The sequence below is a fragment of the Nicotiana tabacum genome, chromosome 8, assembly GCF_000715075.1.
Source record: "Nicotiana tabacum cultivar K326 chromosome 8, ASM71507v2, whole genome shotgun sequence".
NCBI classification, from domain to species: domain Eukaryota; kingdom Viridiplantae; phylum Streptophyta; class Magnoliopsida; order Solanales; family Solanaceae; genus Nicotiana; species Nicotiana tabacum.
Genome location: NC_134087.1, coordinates 161,940,613 through 161,965,557, shown reverse-complemented (window position 1 = coordinate 161,965,557; position 24,945 = coordinate 161,940,613). Strand labels below are relative to the sequence as shown.

Here is a 24,945-nt window from a genome sequence, read left to right as displayed (position 1 = left end):
ACTCATGGCATGTTTTAGCCCAAATGTTTTAAAACCTTTTTTTTCTTTTTAAATTCTGTACCCAGACAAACACCTTCATTCAAATTAAAATGCAAGGAGTATTATGTAATTATTCAACAATTAATTCTCGAGTCTTACAAAAATAAAAAGAGAAAATGGTACTTCCTTCCGTCCTTTTATTATTGTCAACTTTATCAGAGTAAAGAGAGAATGAAGAGAGAATATGAACAGAAGAAGACTTGGAGAGAAAACTAACTGATTCTCATTTCTTCTGCAAACATTAGCACTGTACAGAGTGAAGTATATATACAGTATCTTTAACTAACACCTCTAACTAACTAGCCAGCTGTCACATATACAGATACAATCAGCTACAATTCCAACACTCCCCCTTAAGCTGATGCTGTGAATATATTCTTGACTCCAAGTTGATTCAACAGAACTTCATGTTGTGCTTTTCCAAGGCTTTTAGTCAGTAGGTCTGCCAGTTGATCCTTTATTGAGAGATGATGAGTTTTGATTACTCCTTGGCTTAGTTTTTCCCTTACAAAATGACAGTCAATGTCTATATGTTTGGTCCTTTCATGGAATATTGGATTTGCTGCTATTTGAATGGAAGCTTTGCTGTCACAGAACAGATCAACAGGTTGTTGCACTTCAATTCCCAGTTCCTTGAACAACCCTATTAACCAAGTAACTTCAGCTACATATGATGTCATGCTTCTAAATTCAGCTTCAGCTAAGCTTCTAGCTACAGTTTCCTGCTTCTTGGATTTCCAAGACACCAAAGCCTCTCCAAATTTCACTAGGTAGCCAGTGACAGATCTTCTGGTCTGTAGACATGAACCCCAATCAGAGTTACAGAAGGCTTGTAGCTGTCTAATTTCAATTGATGGCATTAAAAGTCCCAGGCCTGGTGATGCTTTCAGATATCTAACAATCTTTAGAGCAGCCTCCATGTGGGATTGTTTTGGAGCATGCATATACTGACTTAGCACCTGTACTCCAAATGATAAATCTGGCCTAGTCATGGTCAGATATAGAAGTCTCCCTACCAGTCTTTGATACTCTCCAGCATCTTCTAGTATTGGATCTTCATGAGTTGCATCTTTGTTGAATGCTCTATCAAACTCTATTGAAGTAAGTTTTTGATTACATTCAAGTGGAGTTCCAGCTGTTTTAGCTCCTCCTAGGCAAAGCTCAGAAATCATCTCCAAGGAATACTTTCTTTGATACATATGGATACCCTTGCTTGATCTGGCAAGTTCAATGCCTAAGAAGAACTTCAATTCACCTAGGTCTTTCATTTTGAACTTTTTCTGAAGATCTCCCCTGGTTTTTACCAACACATCATTGTTATTTCCTGTGATGATTAGATCATCTACATATATAAGAATCACAACTATGTCACTTCCTTGATGTTGTGTGAAAAGTGAGTAGTCAAAATGACTCTGGACAAAGCCAAGTTGCTGCAGATCTTTAGTAAGCTTGAGATTCCACTGTCTTGGTGCTTGTTCCAGGCCATACAGTGATTTCTGGAGTTTGCAGACTTGATTAGTCTCCCCTAGTCCACCAAACCCTCTAGAATAGTCATATAAACCTCCTCCAAAAGATCTCCTTCCAAGAAAGCATTGTGAATATCCATTTGATAGATGAACCAATGTCTTGAGGTTGCCACAGCTATCACTGATCTAATAGTAACCATTTTGGCAATTGGTGAAAAAGTTTCTTTGTAGTCCAAACCAGCTTGTTGACTGTAACCCTTGGCTACTAGTCGTGCCTTGTACCTTTTCACTTCTCCTGATGACTTATACTTGACTTTGAACACCCATTTGCACCCAATAACTGCTTTACCTTTAGGGATATCAACAATTGTCCAAGTGTTGTTCTCTTCTAGTGCTGCAATCTCTAGTTTCATAGCTTCAATTCACTTTGGATCTGTAGTTGCTTCCGTATAACTAGTAGGCTCTACAATGGATGAGTAGGAGTTTAAGGTAGTCTTATATGGTGAGGCTAGATGATCATAGAATATGTAGGAAGAGAGAGGATAGACACAGTTGGATTTTTTTTGTGGTGATAAAGTCTTGCATCCACAGAGGTTGCTTGACAGTTCTAGTGGATTTTCTAAGTGGTTCAGACTGAGAAAAAGGTTCAGTAGAATGAGTTGAATTGGTGGTAAGTTCTTCTAGGATGGTATTGTTAGGTGAAGGGGTTATATTGATAGAAGGTGGTGAAGTCAAGTGATTTTCTGTGATCAATTCCTCTTGTATGGTTTGGGAGGTTGTTGTGCTATTGGGAGTGGTATTGAGACTATTCCTTGAAGTGTCAGTATCAGGAATAGGCTCTAGCACTGGAAATAAGGGTAGAGTAGAAGGAGTAAAGTATTTAAAAGGAAACAGATCTTCTCTGAACACCACATTTCTGCTTACAAAGAATGATATACCATGTAGATGGTAGATCATAAAGTTTGTATCTTTTTTGAGTAGAGGAATACCCATTAAGGCAGCAGGAATGGCTCTAGGTGACATCTTATCAGTGATATTGGGGTTTGATGCATAGGCAAGACAACCAAAGGTTTTTAAATGATCAAGGTTAGGAGGGTGTGAGTGCAACATTTGAAAAAAAGATTTATATTGTAGGGTGGCAGAAGGTAACATGTTAAGCAGATAAACAATAGTATCAACACACTCTCCCCAAAACTTCAAAGGCACAGCTCCTTGAAACCTTAAGGATTTGGGTACATTTAGAATAGATATGTGTTTCCTCTCTACTACACCATTTTGTTGAGTTGTATAAACACAATAGCTTTGGTGCAAAATGCCATTTTCTTTGATCAACTCATCAAACTGAGAATTAAAAAACTCACATCCATTGTCTGTTCTTGATGTTTGAACATTAGAATTGAACATATTCTTCATTAAAGCTAAAAACTGCTTCACGGTGACAAGAGTTTCAGCTTTATTGTTCAACAAAAAAATTCAAGTATACATAGAAAAATCATCCACCAATGTTAGAAAATATCTCTTCCCATCATGTGTAGGTAATCTATAAGGACCCCATACATCCCACGCACAAGCTGGAAAGGCTTATTTGAACTAGTAGTGCTAATAAGAAATGAAAGTTTAGTCTGTTTCCCTAGTGGACATACAGGACAGTGATGATTTTTGTCTAGTTTGCAATGTTTCAAAAACTCTATTTTTCTAAGCATATCTAAAGGAGCATGGCCTAGTCTATTATGCCATACAGACAGTGGTACATTAGTAGACACAGAGTAGAACTTTTCTTTACTGTCATACTCTTGTAGTTGTGGTTGAGTAAGTGGTGCTGTAGGAGTTGGAGATGACTTCAAATAGTACAATCCACATCTTCTCTACCAATCCCCCTCACCTGCCCACTGAAGAGGTCCTGGAATAGGCAAAAATCAGGAAAGAATGCCATACAATACTTCAGTTCCTTTGTCAACTTTGATACAGACAAAAGGTTAAACTTGAAGTCAGGAATGTGTAACACATTTTGTATATCCTTATTTCTGAGTATACTAGATGTTCCTGTATTTGATATTGACACCACATTCCCATTTGGAAGATGCACATTTCCACCTTTCAAACTAGAGTCCTTGTCTAATTTAGTCAACAACTTGGAATTTTCTACCATATGGTTAGTAACTCTAGTATCAATTATCCACATATCATCGACTATACTGGATAGGAAAGCAAATATACCTGCTGCTGCTGGTTGAGCAGAGCTTATTGCTTCTTCATTTACTTTACCAAGCATATGTAGGATTTATTGATACTGTTCTGGAGTAAAATATGGTGCTAAGGGAGGTGAAGTTGTTGGATGAGGCTGAGGTTGACTCCTCTCCCCATAGTTTCCTCCACTGTTATTACCTGCAAAGTTAGCTACTAAAAATACATTATGACTTCTATTAGTAGGCATTAGTGTTCCTGAATCACCAGTGTTTCCTGCAAAATTAGTTATAGGGAATGCATTTCCTTTCTTCTTATGCTTAAAATTAGCAGGGTAACCAACTAATTTGAAATAATTCTCTCTGGTATGCCCCTTGTAGTTGTAGTAGTCACCAACTAGGTTAAAATTCTTCTTTGGCCTTTGTTGAAAACCACCTCTAGCAGACACAAAAGCAGTGAGGTCAGAATTCTCTATAGGAACACTTGTGTGTGCGATTGCCCTCTCGCTTTCCCTTTCCATCATCATAGAGTAGGCTTGGTTAACAGAGAGAGCTGGTATCATCATGAGCAATTGGCTTCTAGCTTGCTCATGAGACTCATTTAGCCCCATAAGGAACTATAGGAGTTTCAATCTTTCCATAAACACAATAAATTCACGCGATTTCTCACAGTCACATCCAGGAATTGGGGCTAGACTATCAAACTCTGCTCACAACTGTCTCAATTTTGAGAAATAAGAAGAGATCGAGCTAGTACCTTGATTAATTGTGGCAATGTTCTTATGGATCTGGAAAATTCTAGAAAGATCAGCTTTATCAAACCTCTCTTTTAGGTCATTCCACACAACACTCGCATTTGAGGAGTAAAAAATTCCACTAAGCAATTCAGGCGATACACAATTCATTATCCATGACAGCACTATGGCGTTACATCTGTCCCATAGATGTACCAGATTTGGACCAAACTTTCCTCGCCTACAGGTAACGTCGATGAACCCTAACTTGTTCCGACCTAAAATAGCAATTCTCATTGTCTGACTCCACACCGAGTAGTTTTCTAGACCTCGCAGTTGCAATGAAATCAGGATTGCACCGGAATTGTCATTTGAGTTCAAAAACAGGGGATGATTGTGACTTAGTTTCCCAGGAGCTTCATTATCAACTTCCGCCATTGTTGAGCTTCAACTATAGAGGCAGAGCTTGTGTAATTGAAGCAATTGAGCTTGAATTCAGTAGTCACACCGATTTGCGATCTAGATTCGAGCAGTAGGCTCTGATACTATTTCAACTTTATCAAAGTAAAGAGAGATTGAAGAGAGAATATGAACAGAAGAAGACTTGGAGAGAAAACTAACGGATTCTCATTTCTTCTGCAAACAGTAGCACTGTACAAAGTGAAGTATATATACAATATTTTTTAACTAACACCTCTAACTAACTTGCTTTACATAAATAGCCATAGCCACTTCATTAACTAACTAGTCAACTATCACATATACAGATACAATCAGCTTACACTCCCAACAATTATCTTTTAAAATTTTGGTAAGCTAATTAAAAAATTTAATAGCATTAATCATTAGAGATAATTGATTAAATTATATTTATTTTTCTTAAATAAGTAATTAATGATTATAGGCTCTTTTGAAGCAATAAAAAGGGCAAAATATAAAATTGACCAGTCGGCTGAAACTAATTATATTTGGTATAAGTATATAAAATATGTGTGTGTGTGTGTGTGTATATATATATATATATATATATATATATATATATATATATATATATATATATATATATATATATATATATATATATATATAGAGAGAGAGAGAAGGTCGAGCAGCTGAAAGTTATATATTTTTCTAATAAAATAGAATTTAATAATAAATACAATCTTCTTTATTTTGAATTTATGCAAAAATATTTTCTTATTAATCCGATCCAGAAAGAATATCGGCTTTCTAGAATTAGTTTAACTTGAATTCCTCATTTTATCCTTAACTACAAGCTTTACAGCCATACAAATGTTATGTCATGTTTAAGATTTTAAATTTTTAAATTTTTATAGTCATAAAAATGTTAGTATGACGTATTTAAAATTATAAATTTTAAAAGTATTCTCTACTTTCTTAAACTCATCTTCAAACAAATCATTCCATATAGTCGAAATAGAGATAAGTACTCCATCCTTTTACTTTATGTGGCAATTTTTTTTAGCCCGTCCTAAAAAAAAATGATAGCTTTTTAGTTTTAAAAATAATTTAACTTTACACTTCTTATTTATCTTATTGAGATAATTTATAATCACACAAATATCTACAACTCGTTTAAACTTGTTTTTCTTCTTAAATTAGAACTAAATTCTTATAATAAAATGGTAAATAAAAAAGATGAGAGGATAAAAAATTACAAGTGGCGCGTGGTGGAGAAAGTAGGTCCCATTTGTAAGAAGGCAGCGCACTGAGATTGGACTTTGTCAGCGAGAGGACTAACTTTTGCAGACAAAAATATCCACAAAACATACGCACAAAGATACGGAGGTCTCCGACAATCTTCTCCCACTGCCCAACGTTCAGTAGATTTTATTCTACGCTTCGTATTTTGAGTTTGGTCTTCTTCTGATATTCGATTTTCTGTCTCAAGTCAAGGCAAGAAATTCACAGACCAATCACCTGTTTACCTGCTAGTAAGAACTAATTTCTTCCACCTTTATGTTTTGTGCTTCAAATAATTCTTGCTTCATTTGTGATTATGAGCTGAATTTCATTTGAGTAATTAATTTTGTTCTGGTCGATTTGGGTATGTTGCTATGTTTTCCTCCCATTTCCCCCTTTTCTCAGTTTGGCATGCGTGTAGCTTAGTTCCAATTTCTTTTGTTTAATTTTTGTTTTAAGTTCGAATAATGGCGTAAACTCACTGGTTGGCTTGATTATTGTTGCTGATTGTTATGCTCTTGGTTCTATCTATTTTGATTTCAGACTATTTTCTCTACTAAGTTGTCCTACATTTAAAATTTTAGTTATGGAGGCTCTTGAGGGTTCTTTTGTTATGTTAGACGTTACAGATTGATTTTTTACGAGGGTGGTGTCGGGGGGTCAACGTGCGCACTGATAAAGAAATGGGCTTTTGGCCTTACTCTACCCTTAAAATTAGTTCATGAGGTGAAAATTAGTTCATGAGGTGAAAATTAGTTCATGAGGTGAGGATTGTCCTAGACTAAGAAACCTATATCCCGCTGATATGGCTCTACATCTGGAACGTGGACAATATAAGATGCGGTCCAACATTGGGTAAACAATAAATTGAGATGAGTCTGGCTTTGATATCATGAAGAGTTTGAAACGGGTACCTGCTACGTCCCACCAGTATAGGTACGGAGTAACTCTGTCCATTAAAACTTAGGCAAAATGGAAGAAATCAACTAGTTTTGAACCTGAGATCTCATGGTTCTCCTCACTAATCACTAGGCTAGACCCTTGGGTACGTGTTAGACGTTAAAGATTGCATCTTTTTACTTCTTTCCGATGAGAGTGATACCTGTTTGGAATTCTGCTTCTACCACGGATGATCTCGTTTCAGCATTATAATTCTCCAAGTCCCTTAGCCACTCGCATATCCATTTGAATTAGTAAATTCTGAATTGTGTTTTCATGTAACCTTATCTTGAGAATGTTCCCTAGTAGGGGTACTGCGCGGACAAGTTAGAGGTTTCACCTTGGATACAATTGCTACTTCTTGTAAGATGGCAAGCAGCCGTTCTTGTCAAGGGCAAAAAGTGCACAAAAGCACCAAGGTCTTTGGGGGTTTTAAATAGAACATGCAACTAACACGAGTTTTGCAGTAAAGAAATGTGCTAATGAAGAAACAAAAAGGTACAGATAATGCAAGAGAAACAACAATAAACACAAACAATGGATAAGTGAAATACATGAATTAAAAATCGTGTAAATCAAGTTTAAAACCCACTTAAATTTATGATCCGATGCTAAGATGCAATTTTATGTCTCTAATTCCTATTCCTAATCATAGCTTCATTCATGAAATTTTCTTATCAATTAATCACTCTGCTGACTATTTTGAAGTTTAATGTTGCCCTCTTCAAGATTGAGTCATGGGCGATGAGACGCATGTTTTGATGCGCCACTTAAGCAAAGGCAAAGGGCTTAGTTTGTGTTGCACCTAGTTTCAGGGTTTATATGCATCAACGGAGCCTTTAACAACATTGAATTCCAAAATCTTTTGAATCTCGTGATTACATGCTCACACTGGAAAGCAGAACTACAAATTGACTTGGCATTCCTTGATACCAAACATATCTTTTGATTTCAGGTTAATATTTGTGGTCAAATTGATGGATTCCCCACAGTCCATTGTTTCACCATTCAAGGGTTCCTCCACTTTTGTTGAGCCCGAGAAGCAGAGCAGTGAGTTATTCATAAAGAACCGTGGTGGCCTATCCCAGGGAGTTTCTGCTCATAGAGAGGAGGCTGCAGTCTGCAACTTGGAGGACTTCATTGGAGTTCTAGATGTGTATGTACACCAGGCCAGAGACATCCATAACATCTGCATTTACCATGAGCAAGACGTTTATGCAAAACTTTGTCTTACCAGTGATCCTGAAAATGCAGTCTCCACGCAAATTATTAATGGTGGAGGGCAAAGTCCAGTATTCAATGAAAATCTAAGGCTCAAAGTCCGTACAATAGAATGCTCCGTGAAATGTGAGATATGGATGATGAGCAGGGTGAGGAATTATTTGGAAGACCAACTGCTAGGCTTTGCACTGGTCCCGCTAACTGAAGTCCTTGTTAAAAATGGAAAGCTAGAAAAAGAGTTTACTCTTTCATCAACTGATCTCTTCCACTCTCCAGCAGGATATGTGCAGTTGTCCTTTTCTTATAGTGGAACTTCACCTGAAGTGATTGTGATTCCTGCATTGCCTGAATCTGTTGGCACTCGTGCATCTCTGCTGGATGCTAAAGCAACTGAGTCGCTTCCTAATGAATTTGAAAAAATCGAATTCCCTGATCCCAAGATAGTAAATGAAAATCATCTTATGGTCTCTGAGTACTTTGGTATACCATGCACTGATCTTGACTCTCAAAGCTCAGATAGCTTGGTCTCTTCTGATACAGCAAATCATCTCAGTCCAGAAGTAGAAGTTCGTGTTGAGGAAAATTTTCCAACAGGAATTACTAATCCAAACCAATATCCTAAGCGTGATTCCCCTCCAAGCAGTGTATCAACCATTGAGTCGCCGTCAGTCTTGCATCCTGCAAGCTCTCAGTCTTCAGAGCCCTCGGGAGAATCAAAATCTCCAGTTCAAGAATATACTTCCGAATGCGCCACCGTGAAAAGAGTAAATTGTGGTGATGCTGAGAGCAACTCGTCAGAAATCAAGCCTGGTAGCGGATTTCCAAAGCCAGTAGTAGACATTGAGGCAGAGCAAAAGGTTGTGCAACAGGAGATAGTGGACATGTACATGAAAAGCATGCAGCAATTTACTGATTCATTGGCAAAAATGAAGCTTCCGTTGGATATTGGAAATGAACCGACCAGTTCTGGCAGTTCGAGTTCAGATCAGAAATTAGAAACACCCAAGAGCACTGGCTCTCGAGTGTTTTATGGTAGCAGAGCTTTCTTCTGAGATCTTGTGACGATGATTACACTACTCAAATGACCTCTAGAGTTTAGGAAACAAGACTGCAGGTATTAGTGACACTGAGCATTCTGTGTATTGTGGTATTCAGTCATTTTATAAGGGGAACTAGAATGATGAAAACTGCTTGACTTGGCTCTGTAAAAGCATTATTCTATTTCTGTTGTTTCTAGCTAATTAAATCTGTGCTTAATTTCTCTTCATAATTTGTCCTTTAATGATTTGATTATCTACTGTGCGCATCAGTCGCCTATTATATTGGAAAAGTTTGCCTAATTAAGCCGAGGTTTCTGATCAATGGCCGATGCATCTCCAGTGTGGTAGATATGGAGTCTAGCAGCATAAATATGTTGTGAAAATGAAATCTCCTTAAATATTTACTGAATTAAGTTATTAAAACAAGTTGAACAACTCTCAGAGCAACTTCGGGCACTAGTATTTTTGAGCTCATCTTCGTCAAAAGCTGTCGAATACACTGGCATTTGCAACTTCAACCTCGTCTTTCATTCATATTCATATGCATATATTTGAATTAAAAAGTTATATCTAATTGCAAAACAAGGAAACCAATAGGCAGTTGTTCTGATCAAATGATATTAAAAAATCTTAGCAAAACCAAAACGTGTGTTAATTTCAAGGGAAATGCTTTGAGAAAAGCACAAAAACATACAAAATGTAAGAAACCATCATCTCATCTGTAGAAATCTTCACAAGTCAAAACACCATTACTAAGAAGTGTTATAATGAAAACAGTATCTATTTCATCTGCAACATAGTTACTTAAAAATGAAGCCTCAAACATAGAGCGCTTGTACAATCTGCAATGAGTACTGAATCAGAAAATTCAGCAGTTATTTAATAGTAGATCCCAGGTTCGTATCCCCTATTGTTTCACAGTAGTAAATCAAAAGGGATGTTGAATACAATCTGAGAGACAAACAAACCCCAGAAAAAAGGGGAACTAAGAGAACAGACATCAGCAGCTTTGCCAGTCACTACAGCGGACAAAAAGTTAAAAAGAAAAAAAAGAATATAAAAATTATAACTCTACCTCTCAACGTAGTTCCAATGGTATCCGCTTTGTTGTGGATGCACAATACATCAACTGCAATGGATGGTGTCAAGTATAATCTGATATACATATACGAGCCTAAATTACTTTCGAAAAATTGAAACCTCAAACCATCACAAAATCCCTTTAAAAACTGCTCTCTGAATATGTATTACTTTATCGGACAGGCCCCTCGTTAGCTCTATATCATCAGCTATAGCTGAAATGCATATTTTTGGATAAATGTATTAAAATTCACAGCCCACTTGCTTTTCTCAAGGCACTTTTAAGAATCTTCAGATATACAAATAAAGAAATCTCCTATGCCGCAATTCCTGGAAACATTCAAGAAGAAAATGTTAAGCAAGTCTCAATATCTGAACAATTTCCCACTAAGTAACATATAGCATTGATTCAAGAGAACAGGTAATCTCGGAGAAAGATAATGCACGAAAGGTTATTCTGCATTTACCCAATAGCAAGTTTGACGGAAGACATGGAAGTAAAACAATACATTTTTGTATATGACAAAATTTCAGTGAATGACAACTGCATCCATGAGCAAAACAGGTTTGTCTATTCCCCACATTTGAATAAGGGCATTAATTGCTATTAAATTTGTTACCAGGAGCCTATAACTTATATCTTCAGAGTTCTTTCTTCTGCCCATAAGACGTGATTGTTATTTTCTTAAAGCAAACACAAAGTAATGTTCCAAAACATTTTCAGTCCTTTTTATATATCCACTAAAGATTCATCAATAAGGGCCAAAAAGCCAGAGCTCGTACAAGAGATAATCCTCCTTCAGTCCCTAACGATAGACCTCCTGTAGCTCTCCAAGACCATAGGGAAGGTAGGAAATAAAAATTTTGAACCGTTTTTTCTAGGGAAGTAGGGGCAAGGAGGAGAAGCCCCAAATACTCAGCCTCTCCTTGGGCACTCTTAGCTCGCTCCAGTCACTAGTCTTTATTTTCCCTTCACTTTTTAGTATGCAACTGATTTCAATTACAAAAGAAACAAAATTAAAAAAGGAAAAGCCACAATCCTAACTCCATAGGCCTCAAGCAGCGGATGGGCAAGGATATGAAGGACCTAATTCATCTCCCATCCGACCACCATTCCTATTCTCTACGTACTATCTCATGCTAAATCAAGGAACTTATAGGGATGAATATGTAATTGGGGCATGTTATCTGGAAACCAAAGTCGTGCTGCAAAGTCATATTACAAACATAATTTGAAAATTTTAATGTTCAATACCGTATGACGTTAAAACAATAGGACAGCTCTTTTAGAAAGTTGCTGATCAAACCTTGTAAGGTACATGATTAGCTCCTGCACTAGTCTAATTGTTAGAAGGTAAAATAATCCATATACTTACCCCATTTGCCATTCAGAACCCCAATTCGAATACTACTGGGGCTTATGCAGATCCCTAGTTCCCTCACCCTCATTACCATAACCACAAGATTTTACCATCTTACGCGAGCTCCTGAACTATTTCTGCTTTACTGAAGTGATTGAACCTATGTTGCTTGAACTCTCCAAGATGCTGACGCACCCATGTCGGATCCTCCAAAAGTAGTATGTCGGATCCTCCAAAAGTACAGTTTGGACATTTTCGGAGAGTCAGAGCAACATAGGATTGAACTATGCTTATGTAAATTGAAGAACTGTTTTAAGTAAAGTAACGGCTACAAGCTTCACCATTGTAATCTTAAACTTAAGAGCACAAATTCATTTTTGTCTTTGGTTAAGTTCATTTTTAGGCAAATACTTCAGACTTTGAAAAAGAATACAAATGCAAGATTGCCAAGGACCTAAAGGAAAAGCCGCATGGCCACTGTTCTGCAAAAATTTCAGCTAAAGATGTTGAACAGTGTGTCCTATTTTATCTAGGAGAAAAAGGTCAGCAAAGGTATCCTCACGTTTTTTCTAATAAGGTATCTTCAACTTCATATGAGGCATACCGGATGGTGTTTCAACCACTTCCAATTTTCTGGACAAAGAAGACTATTTCACCCCATTATAAGGTAATTCAAATGAGCATACCAAATCAATGTAACTAACAGAAAAGTAGGGGTGTGGAACAAAACCATTATTACGTCTTGAATCCTTTTAACATATCTCACTCCAAATCTTCCCGTCAAAACTACGCTTATGACGTTAACATAGTTTATAGATTGTTAGCTTAAATTTGAACTTAGAACAACTACTAACTCAAAGGAGCTCAAATCCAGTTGAGCCATTTTTGTGAATATTTTAATGATCTTTCAAGTTAGAGTCTACTAATCAAAAAGGTGGCCTTGCAAGCCAAAAACCAAGTTCCTATAAAAAGAAGCATACTAAATCAAGAGGGGGGAAAGCCAGCTATTATCTAATTGACCAGCATCGGTAATAAGACAAATATATGTCAAGAATCAAGAGAAATACATCAAAAGGGAAGGCACAATACGAAGCCTAGGTTAGAATGACAGAAGAAAATTATCAAAATCATACAGGGTATGCAATTGGAGGAGTATTCGTACCTCTATTTGATTGTCTATTGGCAATACTATAATTTCCAATATAATTCTCAGAGTCTTTAGCTGAAACATTTGTCGGATTTTCAAGTCCATATCCAAATGAACTAGAACCATCCGCACCAGAAGACACAGCTTGCCAAGTCGGATCACCATATATTGAGCCATAAGGCCCCTCATAAGCACCACTAGATGCAGCAAAACCTGCTGCATTGCTTCTTCCAAGTCCTCCAGATCCAAGGCCGTAACTGTTTCCCCCACTCCTGAACCCAAAATTCTGACCAGTAGAATTACCAACTGGAGCAGAAGAGCCCCAATTGGCACCATTATTCCCAAAGACCCCATAAATACCAGTTCCAGAACCTAAAAAGGAACCGGAGATACCAGGACTTGGAGAACGGTTAAGACCGCTGTTTCCCCATACATTCCTGGTTGGGGAGCTAAGCAAAGAATCACCTCTACTGCTCCCTGTGCTATATCCGATGGGTGTAGCGTATCTGCTTGATTTGCCGCTGAAATATGGGCTCAGACCCCGCCCATAACCAAGATTATTATTGTTAAAGTTGGAAGCTCCTGCAAATGTGGGGCTCAAAGCTGGGTCCAAATTGACACCCGTTCCATAAGCAGGAGTAGAAAACTGAGACAAACTTGTACGTGCACTGGCAACTGGATTGAACCTACCATCCATCCTGACCCCATATCCTCCAATCGAACCTAGACTATACCCTTGAGCATAGTTGTTGAGAAAGCTATTTGCTCTACCAAGTCCGTAGTTGTATCCGTTGAAAGGGCTCCGGTTGGGCCCTGGAGACATCTCTTTCGGAACGGCGCGCTTCACCTCAATCATTTTACCATTTAGGTCATGAAAGGTCTTATACAATGCCCTATCCACTGCATCCTCCGAATCATAAGTTATAAAACCAAAGCCTCTTGGCCTCTGAGTGTTGTGGTCATACATCACTACAACATCTGTAATTGTACCAAACTGATCAAAGTATTGCTTGAAGTCACTCTCAGTAACAGTAGATGCTAAACCTCCAACGAATATCTTTTTAGTGCGTCCAGAACCCGGAGATCCTTGAATGCTGCTGTTGTTTCTATTTACCGTCTGTTGGTCATCCCTAGGAACAGCCTTCTTTGCCTCAACCTGAAAATTGGATGCCAACGAAGAATTTGAAGAAACAGAGATGATAACTCACTTGATTCTAACTAGCACAATCCAGCATGAATTAATCTTCAACTGAAATTTTTCAGAAACATTTGGGGTAATACCATCAGTTATATGTACTAAATTTTGAACAGCAAACTTGCTGAGCTTGTCACAGAAGACTTTACAATTCTCACAGTCCATGTTACAAAAAGAATAACACAATGGAAGCAAAAAATTCGTATAGGCGATACCAACAAGTTGAGATTGGGGTTTAGTCATGATATTACTCTTAAGTAAAGCCAAGTGTTAGATAGGATTCCTTTATAGTCTGTTTAAAGATTTGTGCGTCAGTAGAAAATGTAGAGAACTTCTAGCATTAAGGAAGCTCAAATTATAGAATATTGGAATGAAGCAAGTCCAAATGGAGTGAAATAGATAGCGAGAATTCATACAGCCCCAACCCAACTAACTTGGCGTTGAGGCGTAATAGTTAATGTATAAACTTGCTGAATGATAAACAGACATGTAACGGGAAACAGACCGTTCTGCCATCGATGATGTGCTTCTCTTGAACGACTCTATGAGCAACTGCATGATTGGCAAAGACAACAAAGCCAAAACCACGAGCACGACCAGTGTTGCGATCTCTCATGATCACAGCTTCCACCACCTCTCCATACGAACTGAAATATTCTTTAAGACGTTCCTCATCTGTGTCCCAAGATATCCCACCTATAAATAGCTTACCGAGATCTGTCTCCATCATTTCTCCTATCACCATTCAAATAATGAAACAATTGCATCTACCACAACAATAAAAACTATACAGTACACAATTTATTGAATGCACAGAAAACAAAATCTAGGAAAATTAAAAATAAGCACACAGATCCAGATGTGGATAAGTAAAGTAATAAAATATAAACCTTTATCAAGAAAATCAGGCAGACCCCAGTTCGCAGAATACTGTTCTGTTGTTGGATTCAATCAGATCTTTGTACCATCAATCAGTACTCAATCCACTGCCTCTGAAAATTCACAATTCAGATAGATCAGAGACTCGTTAAAAAAAAGATTCATTATTTCTAATAAAACAGAAAAGTGTATGTATGAAGTAGCAAGAAAATGCAACATTTGGATACAAACCAGAGATCTAAGAGAAGGCATAACAAAATGAAAACAGAGAATGTGGTTATCATCCTCTTCCTTTCTCTTTTCTTTTCATTACTCTCTTTGGTTATTCCAAAGCTTCTTTTATATAAAAATGGAAAATGGCAATGCCGAACAAATATAATGTTGGGTAGAAAAAGAGAAAATTATATATACAAAGAAAGAAAGAAAGAAGAGGATGTTGTGCGTGTATGGGTGAGGTAGCAAATCTATTTGTTGGAAGAATATTTGGAGTGCACAACATGCCACACGACGACTACCCTTTTGTTTAACCCAAAAGCCTATTACTACCATTTCTATTCCATTTACCTTTTTTTATTTTCTACAACAAGTACTACTTTGTTTGGTATATTTTTCTACAGCTAGTAGGCTAGTAGCTATTACAATAATGGAAATAAACTGCTAGTTCAAGTTAATATTTGTTTAATAATCTCATCGTCCGAGCCAGACTACTGGATTACTTCATTGATCAAAAGGTTGCACCTTGAATGTTTGCAAATAAAATAAAATTATTAAAAAAGTGAAAGAATATAACAACTATTATTATTATTATGTCTCAGTATCAAACAAGTTGGGTCGGTCATATGAATTCTTACTTTATTCTTTAAGCTCAACTCATATCAACATACAAAAATAAAATAAAATAAAATAAAAGTGAAAGTAAAAACTAAGTTAAGCACATATAATAATAATAATAATAACAATAATTCTCTACTAAATTTAGAACATATTTCTGATTAGTAGGTATCACATATATATGGTAACCCAAAACAAATATTTTTGCTAACTAGGAGGATTGTAAATTCTCTCACTGTATTTTTTTTTATTTTTTTTTGTGATTACACTGTTTTCCTATTGATATGATGAGAAAACAATACTTTTGAACCAACTTTTGTCTCTACTTATGGCAGTAGTTACGTCAAATATTACTACTTGCTGGGTACGTGCTTTCTTTGGCAATAAAAAATGATGGTCTATCTACAAATAATAAAGACATTCTGCAAGTAAACCAACAATTATGGGGTTGTTTAATTCACGGTCTAACTGTGAAGGGATTATAATTCAATGAGTTTTTATGCTATGAATACATTGTAAGAAATAATAATATAGTAAATAATAATATAAGATTTGTTATTGTATTGGTGGAAAAGTAGATTTGCTACGCGGACTAATGATATGCTGACATGTAGCATAACGAGTCAAAACCATCAAGAAGAGTGAAGATTAGAGAAGGCATGAGTAAAACACTCATGGGATCCTACAAAGATACCGTATCTGACAGCTGGAAAAGAAGAGATAGGTACGAGATAGATAATTAAAGACCGCGAGGAAGGAAAGTTCATTAATAGTCACAAATATGGAAAGAAATCGGCATAATCACTAATTATGCATGATTGACAACTATTACCATAACAACAAATTACCCATGTAAGGGGTAATCAATGTAATAAATATTAGTAATAGGCGATAATTAAGTAGGGCAAAACAGTTACATATTGTATCCTTATATAAACCTCCTACCAAATCTTGTACGATCATCATGAAATTCACAAAATTATATTGTCAATTGCTTATACTTTTGCTCTATGTTGTTTGAGGATCTCTCCTTTTGGAAGGAAGCTGTGATTATCAATAAGATTTTTTTCCTTACTCTCTCAATATTCTATTTTCATTATTTGTTGAAATCCTCTAGGCTGAGAATTGGGTCTTGGAACATTGGGACGTTGACGGGGAAGTCTATAGAGTTAGGTAAGATTCTTCAGAAGAGGAAGATCAACATAGCGTGTGTTTAGGAGACTAGATGGAAGGGTACTAGGGCACGAGATGTAGACGAGTTTAAACTATGGTACTCAGGGAGCGCTGGGGGTAAGCAAGTAGACAGGGAACTCGTGGTTGAGGTTAAGTGGGTAAATGATAGGTTGATGAGTATTAAGCTGGTAGTTGGTGGGTTTACTGTAAACGTGATTAGTGCATACGCTCCTTAGGCAGGTTTGGACTAGGAGGTCAAGAAGCAATTCTGGGAGGATTTGGACGAGATGGTGTGTAGTATCCCGCATACAGAGAAGTTGTTCATTGGCGGAGATTTCAATGTTCATATTGGGGCTAGTGCTAGGGGTTATGATGATGTGCATAGCGGGTATGGCTTTGGGGATAGGAATGAGGGAGGTAATTCACTGTTGGATTTTGCTAGAGCTTTTGATTTGGTTATTGGTAACTCGAGTTTTCCGAAGAGGGAAGAGCACCTGGTCACTTTCGGAAATGGGCAAGAATCAGATTGATTATCTTCTCTGCAGGAAATGCGATAAAGGTTTGTGCACTGACTGCAAGGTCATCCCAAATGAGCACCTCACGACTCTGCATAGGCTCCTAGTTATGGACCTGGAGATCAAGAGGAGTAGGGGAAGAGGGTGGGGTGCAGGCAACCTAAGATCAAGTGGGGTAACTTGACCAAGGACAAAGCTCAGGAGTTAGGGGAGACGTTGCTGGCTATGAGGGCCTGGATGAGTATGGGGACGCGTCTATTATGTGGTTCATGACTGCATATTGCATTAGGGTAGCTGTTAGAGAGGTCTTAGGGGTCACGAAGGGCTCTCATGGGGGTCATAAAGGGGACTGGTGGTGGAATGGAGAGGTTCAAGGTAAAGTGAAAACTAAGAAAGCTGCTTATTTGAAGCTAGTAGAGAGTACAAATGAGGAGGAAAAAAGGACTTATGGGGAGTGTTACAGAAAGGGAAAGAAAGAGGCAAAGTTAGCAGTTATGACAGCTAAGAACACGACGTTTGCTCGTTTGTACGAGGAGCTCGAGGGCAAAGGCGGGGATAAAAGGTTGTACCAGTTGGCCAAGGTGAGGGAGGGGAAAGCCCGCGACTTAGATCAAGTCAAGTGCATCAAGGTCGAGGATGGCAAAGTGTTGATGGACGAGGCACTCATTAGGAGAAGATGGCAGGCATACTTCCATAAATTGTTGAACGGGGAAGGGGATAGATGCATTGTGCTGGGCGAGTTGGAGCACTTCCAAAATCGGCGGGATTTTGGGTATTGTAGGCGGATTACGGTAGGAGGTAAAAGGGGCGATGCGTAAGATGTGCAGGGGCAAAGCGACGGGGCCAGACGAAATTCTGGTGGAATTCTGGAAGAGCGCGGGGCGGGCAGGTTTGGAGTGGCTCGCTGGGCTGTTTAATTTTATTTTTAAGACAAAGAAGATGCCCGAAGGATGGAGGTGGAGTACGATGGTTCCACTTTACAAAAACAAGGGTGATATCCAAAATTGTAATAATTATAGGGGTATCAAGTTATTGAGTCACACTATGAAGGTTTGGGAGAGGGTGGTGGAGGCCAGGGTGAGGAGGTGCGTGTCTATTTTCGAGAATCAGCTTGGATTCATGCCAGGGCGATCGACTACAGAAGCGATTCATCTGCTAAGGAGATTAGTGGAGCAGTATAGGCAGAGGAAGAAGGATTTGCATATGGTGTTTATTGACCTTGATAAGGCATACGATAAAGTTCCGAGAGAGGTCCTGTGGAGGTGTTTGGAGGTTAGGGGCGTTCCGATAGCGTACATTAGGGTGATTAAGGATATGTATGATGATGCTAAGACTCGGGTGAGGACTGTGTGTGGTGATTCAGAGCATTTCCCCGTTGTTATGGGGTTTCACCAAGGATCGACTTTTAGCCTATTTTTATTTGCCTTGGCGATAGATGTACTGTCGCATCACATCCAAGGGGAGGTGCATTGGTGCATACTATTTGCCGATGATATAGTGTTAATTGACGAGATGCATAGCGGAGTTAATGCGAGGTTGGAGGTTTGAAGACAGACCTTGGAGTCTAAAAGTTTCAAACTGAGTAGAACCAAGACAGAATATTTGGAGTGCAAATTCAGTGACGGGACCCATGAGGCAGACGTAGAGGTTAAGTTTGATGCTCAAGTTATCCCCAAGAGAGCGAGTTTTAAGTATCTCGGGTTTATTATCCAGGGTAACAGGGAGATTGACAAAGATGTCGCACATCGCGTCGGAGCGGGATGGATGAAGTGGAGGCTCACTTCCGGTGTTTTGTGTGATAGGAATGTGCCGCTAAGACTTAAGGGTAAGTTTTATCGAATGGTGGTTCGACCGGCTATGTTATATGGGGCTGAGTGTTGGCTAGTCAAGAACTCCCACGTGCAGAAGATGAGAGTAACAGAGATGAGGATGTTGAGATGGATGTGTGGGTGTACCAAGAGAGATAGGATTAAGAATGAAGCTATCCGGGACAGAGTAGGAGTAACCTCCGTGGAGGACAAGATGCGGGAGTCAAGGCTGAGATGGTTCAGACATGTTAAGAGAAGAAACATTGATGCTCCTGTCAGGAGGTGTGAGAGGTTGGCCATGGAGAGTTTGAGAAAAGGTCGAGGTAGGCCTAAGAAGTACTGGGGAGAAGTGATTAGGCAGGACATGGCGCTGCTTCAGCTCACTGAGGACATGACCCTTGATAGGAGGGTGTGGAGGTCGAGGATTAAGGTAGAAGGTTAGTAGGTAGTTTGTAGTTGTTCACCGATAGTCTTAGTAGCATGCATGTCTCTTCATACACTTAGATTTTTTATTACGTTATGTGGTTTTGCTCGCCTCAGGTATTGTATTCTCTGTTGCTATTATTTGGTACTACTTATCCTTTATCTCTCCCTTTTCTTTTCTCTTACATATTTCTTCCTTCCTTGCTTTCCTCTTCTTCTTCTTGCCCTTCCTGAGCCGAGTGTCTATTGGAAACAGCCTCTCTACCTGCATTAGGCAGGGGTAAGGTCTGCGTACAGACTACCCTTCCCAGACCCCTCTTGTTGGGATCAACCTGGGTTTGTTGTTGCTGTTGTTGAAGTAAAATTGGTTATTAAAAACCCGAATTACTCTTTTATTTGCTTTGATCACAAAAATTATTTTTGGTTAAACAATTAGGTAATGACTAATATATAGGGTGTTATGCAGGAATTGCCTAAATACAAACATGTTTATCTTTAGATATTTTTATTCACTTTTTTAAAAAAAAATCCTATTAACTTATTGCTAATATATTTTATAACGACCCGATCAGATGTTTTGAGTTCTAGTGCTTTATTTTATGAATCAAGACTTTGAGTGATTTATTTGATGTTTTATGACTTGCGCGTGAGGTTGGTTTTGATTTTCGAGAGGTTTGGGGGAGTTTTGGAAGAAGAATTCTTTTTTGGAAGCTTTAAGTTGCTGCAGTTGACCAATATTTGACTTTTGAGTAAACTAACTCGGATTAATAATTTGACTGTTCCATTAGCTTCTTATGATGATCTTGGATTGGTATGTATGTTTAATTTGGGTCTTGGGTGACCGAGGCTGTTTCGGCGCTTACAGTTAAAAGTTGAAAAATTGAGTTCATGAACATTTGAATCTTTGAGTTTTGATGCTTGAATTTTATATTTTGAGCTTATGAGCGAGTTTGTGTAAGTTTTATATACTTACTTGATATACGTATGGGGTCCGAAGGGGCTCGGGTGGGTTTCGGATTGGTTTCAGGCTATTTTTCTAAGTTTTTTCCATTGTTGGTGTTGTTGTCATTGCATTTGCAATGACCAGCTCACAAATTTGAGGTTTGCACTTGCGAATGCTAACTCGCATTTGTGAAGTTTGGGAAGGAGGCTCAGCTTCGCAAAGCTGGGGTTATTCGCAATTGCGAGCTTTCAGTCGCATTTGCGACTTTAGTGACTCAGGACCCTTCGCATTTGTGACCACTAGTTTGCATTTTCAAGATTTGCAATTGCAAATAATAGTTCGCAATTACGATATCTGCAGCTAGGTAAAAGGGGAAGGTTACGAGATTAGCTCATTTTATTCCATTTCTGAGACCTAGACTTCATTAGAAGGCGATTTTTTAGAGGATTTTCTTTCCAACTTCAAATATTAGTAATTTTAACTTGTTTTTGATTAATTTTTATATATTTTCATCCCTAAATGTCTAGGAGTTTAAAGAGTAGAAATAAGATTTTGAGTAGTAACTTAATATATGAATTTTTTAAGATTTAGACCTCGATTTGAGGTCGGATCTCAAAGCAAATCGCATATTCGGACTCGAGAATAAATGGGTTATTAGGATTTGATCTTAATTTTAGATTTCAACCAAGTGGGCCCGGGTTGACTTTTTATTGATTTTTGAGATTTTATCAAATACTAAACCTTTATTAATTGGGGATGTTTCCTATAACATTATTTGATTTTCTTAGATGATATTTGATTAGGTTTTGATCGTTTTGAGGAGTATTTCTAAAGAAAGCAATATTGGGTTATTGAACTTGTTTCAAAATGAGGTAAGTGTCTTGCGTAGATTCAATTTGAGAGAATATTTCCTAATATGATATTGTTTGCTACATGCGGGGGATAATGTATATACAAGGTGACGAACGTATATGAATGTGCTAGGATTATCCGTGCTCGGGGTAGATTATATGCTTTCTTTGTGCCTTGTTTGACTTTATGATCTTCTTTACTTATATTTCATTTTCTTACATGAATATAGGAGTATAATTATCCATGCTAAAAAAACATATTTAAACATATGACATCTTAAATGAGCATGATAGATGAATCTTGGGACTCTTGATAATACTTGATTTGATCGTAGTCATGCATTATATAACTGTCACGACCTCAAAACCGACCCGGTCGTGATGGCGCCTATCATGAAACTAGGCCAACCAACTCATTTCCAAAACAACCACGTTTTTCCTTTTAAACTTAATTAAAACCATTTTTCAATAGAAATCCAATAAAGATATAAAGGTCAAGTTTATCAAAGCGAAAATAAATACAAGCCTGATCTCGGGTGTCACTAAGTCATGAGCAAAACTACTACAACTATTTGAAATAACAAGAACAACACAGTCTGAGAATATCCAACAAATATACTAAAGGAAGATAAGGAAGGAGAAGGCGGAACTGCGATCGCCAGGCAGCTACCTTGCAATCTCCAAGGAAAAGTCTCCAATTGATATGATCAGCAACCGCTACTGTGACCCGAGATACCTGGATATGCACACAAGGTGCATGGGGTAATGTGAGTACACCAACTCAGTGAGTAACAAGTTCAAACTATGGACTGACAAGTAGTGACGAACCAAAACTCAACAAATATACAAATAACTGTACGAAAAAGTAGACATGCTTGTAGTTCAAGTAAAAAAACTCAGTAGTAAGTAAATACAATATGACCAGTACGGAGTATAAATCTCAGGACATCCTAAGTACCAATGCACAAATAGCATGATCAATGTTCCGTATGCCTCCACTCACAAGTACTCAACTACTCGGTACTGTATATGGTCATCCGACCCAGGGAAGATCCATCCTGAAATATATACACATTGCACTGACCATAGTCATCCAGTACCGAGGAAGGTCATTCCAGCCCTATGGAGAATATCCATCTCCATGTATAAATACTTTGGACAAAATCCATGTCCAGAGAAGATCCATCCCTCAATATCATCAATTGCGCTCACTAGGGTGTAAAGACTCCGGAGGGGCTTCTCTTAGCCCAAGCGCTATATCAATCCAACAAAGGCATGATCAATATCTTGCAGCGTGCAGCCCGATCCCATACTGTCACTCAATATCAGGCTCTCGGCCTCACTCAGTCATTACTCTCCAGTCTCACACACACGGGCTCAAAATGTCATTATACTAGCCCAAACAATGATATGATGTCAAATAACAATAATCGAGACTGGGGCATGATATAATATGCATGAACCGGGCTGAGTACAGAACATCAATGAAGCTAATGATATGACAGCAAGAAACGACCTCTCGGGTCTCAATAGTATTGGCGTGAAGCCTTAACATGATAATTAACATGATTTGCAGCTCATTAACTTAATCACGTAATTATAACACAAATATCAGCAAAAAAGAGTCACTAGGCGGTGCCATGGAATGACCTAGGCCGCAAATCTCACAGTGCACGCCCACACGCCCGTCACTTGGCATTTGCGTCACCTCAATAGTAATCATAGAACACATAGTTTGGGGTTTCGAACCCTCAGAACCAAGTTTGGAAGCGTTACTTACCTCAAGTCAAGCCAAACTCTAGCCCGCGACACCCTTGCCTCTCGATTCGGCCTCCATACGTCCCTAATCTAACCAAAATCGGTATATAACCATCAATATATGCTAAAAGAATGAAAGCCATACAAAAATTATCAATTTAACTCAAAAATCCCGAAATTGGCCAAACCCGACCCCGGGCCCACATCTCGGATTTCGATAAAATTCATAAAACTAGAATCCTTACACTCTCACGATTTCATACATACCAAATACACCAAAATCCGACCACAAACGATCCCTCAAATCCCTAAATCAAAGTCTCCAATTCCAAGCCCTAATCTCCCAACTTTCCTCCCTACTTTTCCACTAATACCATGATTAAACAATGGAAAAATGGTCATAAACACAAGTAATAAAGCTTAAGTAGCTTACCCAACTGAAAACCTTCGATTCCTTTGAAAAATCACTGCCTTAGCTCACTTCCCGTCTTCAAATATGGAGAAACTTAGCAAAATTCACGAAGAGGGCCTTTTTATTCCTTCTGCCCAACGATTACGCCCTGCGGTCCATTTCCCGCACTTGCGGGACCGCTTCTGCGCTCCATTCAACCGCTTCTGTAGTTTTCATTTAAATTTTCCTAACTGCACCTACGACGCCATATACACATTTGCGGTCACGCAGGTGCGTTCCTTCACCCGCACCTGCGACTTCTGCTCTTTTCACCTGTCGCCGCATATGCGGTTGATTCTCGCTTCTGCGGTCATCGCACCTACGGTCCCCAATCCGCAGGTGCGGTTATGACAGGAACTCAACAACTTCAGCTGCAAACTCCAACTTCCAACTTCCTGATAACCATCCGAAATCATCCTGAGGCCCCCGAGACCTCAACCAAAAGTACGAACAAGTCACATTACACTATTCAAACTTATACCAACCTTTAGAACACTCAAAACGACATCGAATCATCAAAACACCCTCGAATTCAAGCCTAAGATTCCCAAAACTTCCGAATTCCGCGAACAATCAAAAAGTCTATCAAACCTCATCCGAATGACCTAAAATTTTATACACACGTCACAAATGATACAACGGACCTACTCCAATTTTTGGAATTCCATTATGACCCCGATATCAAGATTTCCACTACCAACCGGAATGCCAAAATTCCACTTTCGCCAATTCCAACCTAAATCTACCACGGACCTCCGAATTACATTCCGATCGCGCTCCTAAGTCCCAAATCACCTAACGAAGCTATCTGAACCATAAAAACCATATTTCGAGATCGTTTACTCATAAATCAACTTCCGATTGACTTTTCCAACTAAATGGCCAACTTAAGAGATGAAGTGTCTCATTCCTTTGCAAAACCACTCTGAACCCGACCGACCGATATGATACGATAAAATGAAGCTTAACAACACATAAAGAAGCAGAAATGGGAGAAACAGAGTGATAACTCATGAAATGACCAGTCGGGGTCATTACAATAACGAACACATATCTATACCCGTTATCCTTGTGCTATTTGAGCTTCTTATTCATGTTAAAGATCATGTGTAGACTCCGTTGTGATATTTGGACAAGGCAGCTCTTGAGATGTTGGCTTGCCTAATTGTACGATAACTATGATTACTTTTCGTTGATCGTATTA

The 24,945-nt window shown here is 38.3% G+C and overlaps 4 protein-coding genes across 4 annotated transcripts; 2 read left to right on the top strand and 2 right to left on the bottom strand.

Annotated features, from left to right (window-relative positions):
- Positions 1-2,021: 2,021 nt before the first annotated feature.
- On the bottom strand, positions 2,022-3,777 carry LOC142163380 (uncharacterized). Its single transcript, XM_075220658.1, has 2 exons — positions 3,357-3,777; positions 2,022-2,956 (listed from the first exon to the last, which is right to left on the bottom strand). Exons 1-2 carry the CDS (start codon positions 3,775-3,777, stop codon positions 2,022-2,024), a joined length of 1,356 nt encoding a protein of 451 aa, XP_075076759.1.
- Positions 3,778-6,165: 2,388 nt separating this feature from the next.
- On the top strand, positions 6,166-9,552 carry LOC107762950 (uncharacterized). Its single transcript, XM_016581349.2, has 2 exons — positions 6,166-6,377; positions 8,021-9,552. The coding sequence occupies exon 2, from the start codon at positions 8,043-8,045 to the stop codon at positions 9,336-9,338; it is 1,296 nt and encodes a 431-aa protein (XP_016436835.1). The 5' UTR covers positions 6,166-6,377; positions 8,021-8,042; the 3' UTR covers positions 9,339-9,552.
- A 536-nt stretch (positions 9,553-10,088) lies between these two features.
- Positions 10,089-15,518, bottom strand: LOC107762949 (heterogeneous nuclear ribonucleoprotein 1). The gene is made up of 5 exons (XM_016581348.2): positions 15,220-15,518; positions 15,000-15,101; positions 14,615-14,844; positions 12,930-14,070; positions 10,089-10,736 (listed from the first exon to the last, which is right to left on the bottom strand). The coding sequence occupies exons 3-5, from the start codon at positions 14,837-14,839 to the stop codon at positions 10,723-10,725; spliced, it is 1,380 nt and encodes a 459-aa protein (XP_016436834.1). The 5' UTR covers positions 14,840-14,844; positions 15,000-15,101; positions 15,220-15,518; the 3' UTR covers positions 10,089-10,722.
- A 2,249-nt stretch (positions 15,519-17,767) lies between these two features.
- Positions 17,768-18,325, top strand: LOC142163379 (uncharacterized). The gene has a single exon (XM_075220657.1). The coding sequence runs from the start codon at positions 17,768-17,770 to the stop codon at positions 18,323-18,325; it is 558 nt and encodes a 185-aa protein (XP_075076758.1).
- The last annotated feature ends 6,620 nt before the right edge of the window (positions 18,326-24,945 follow it).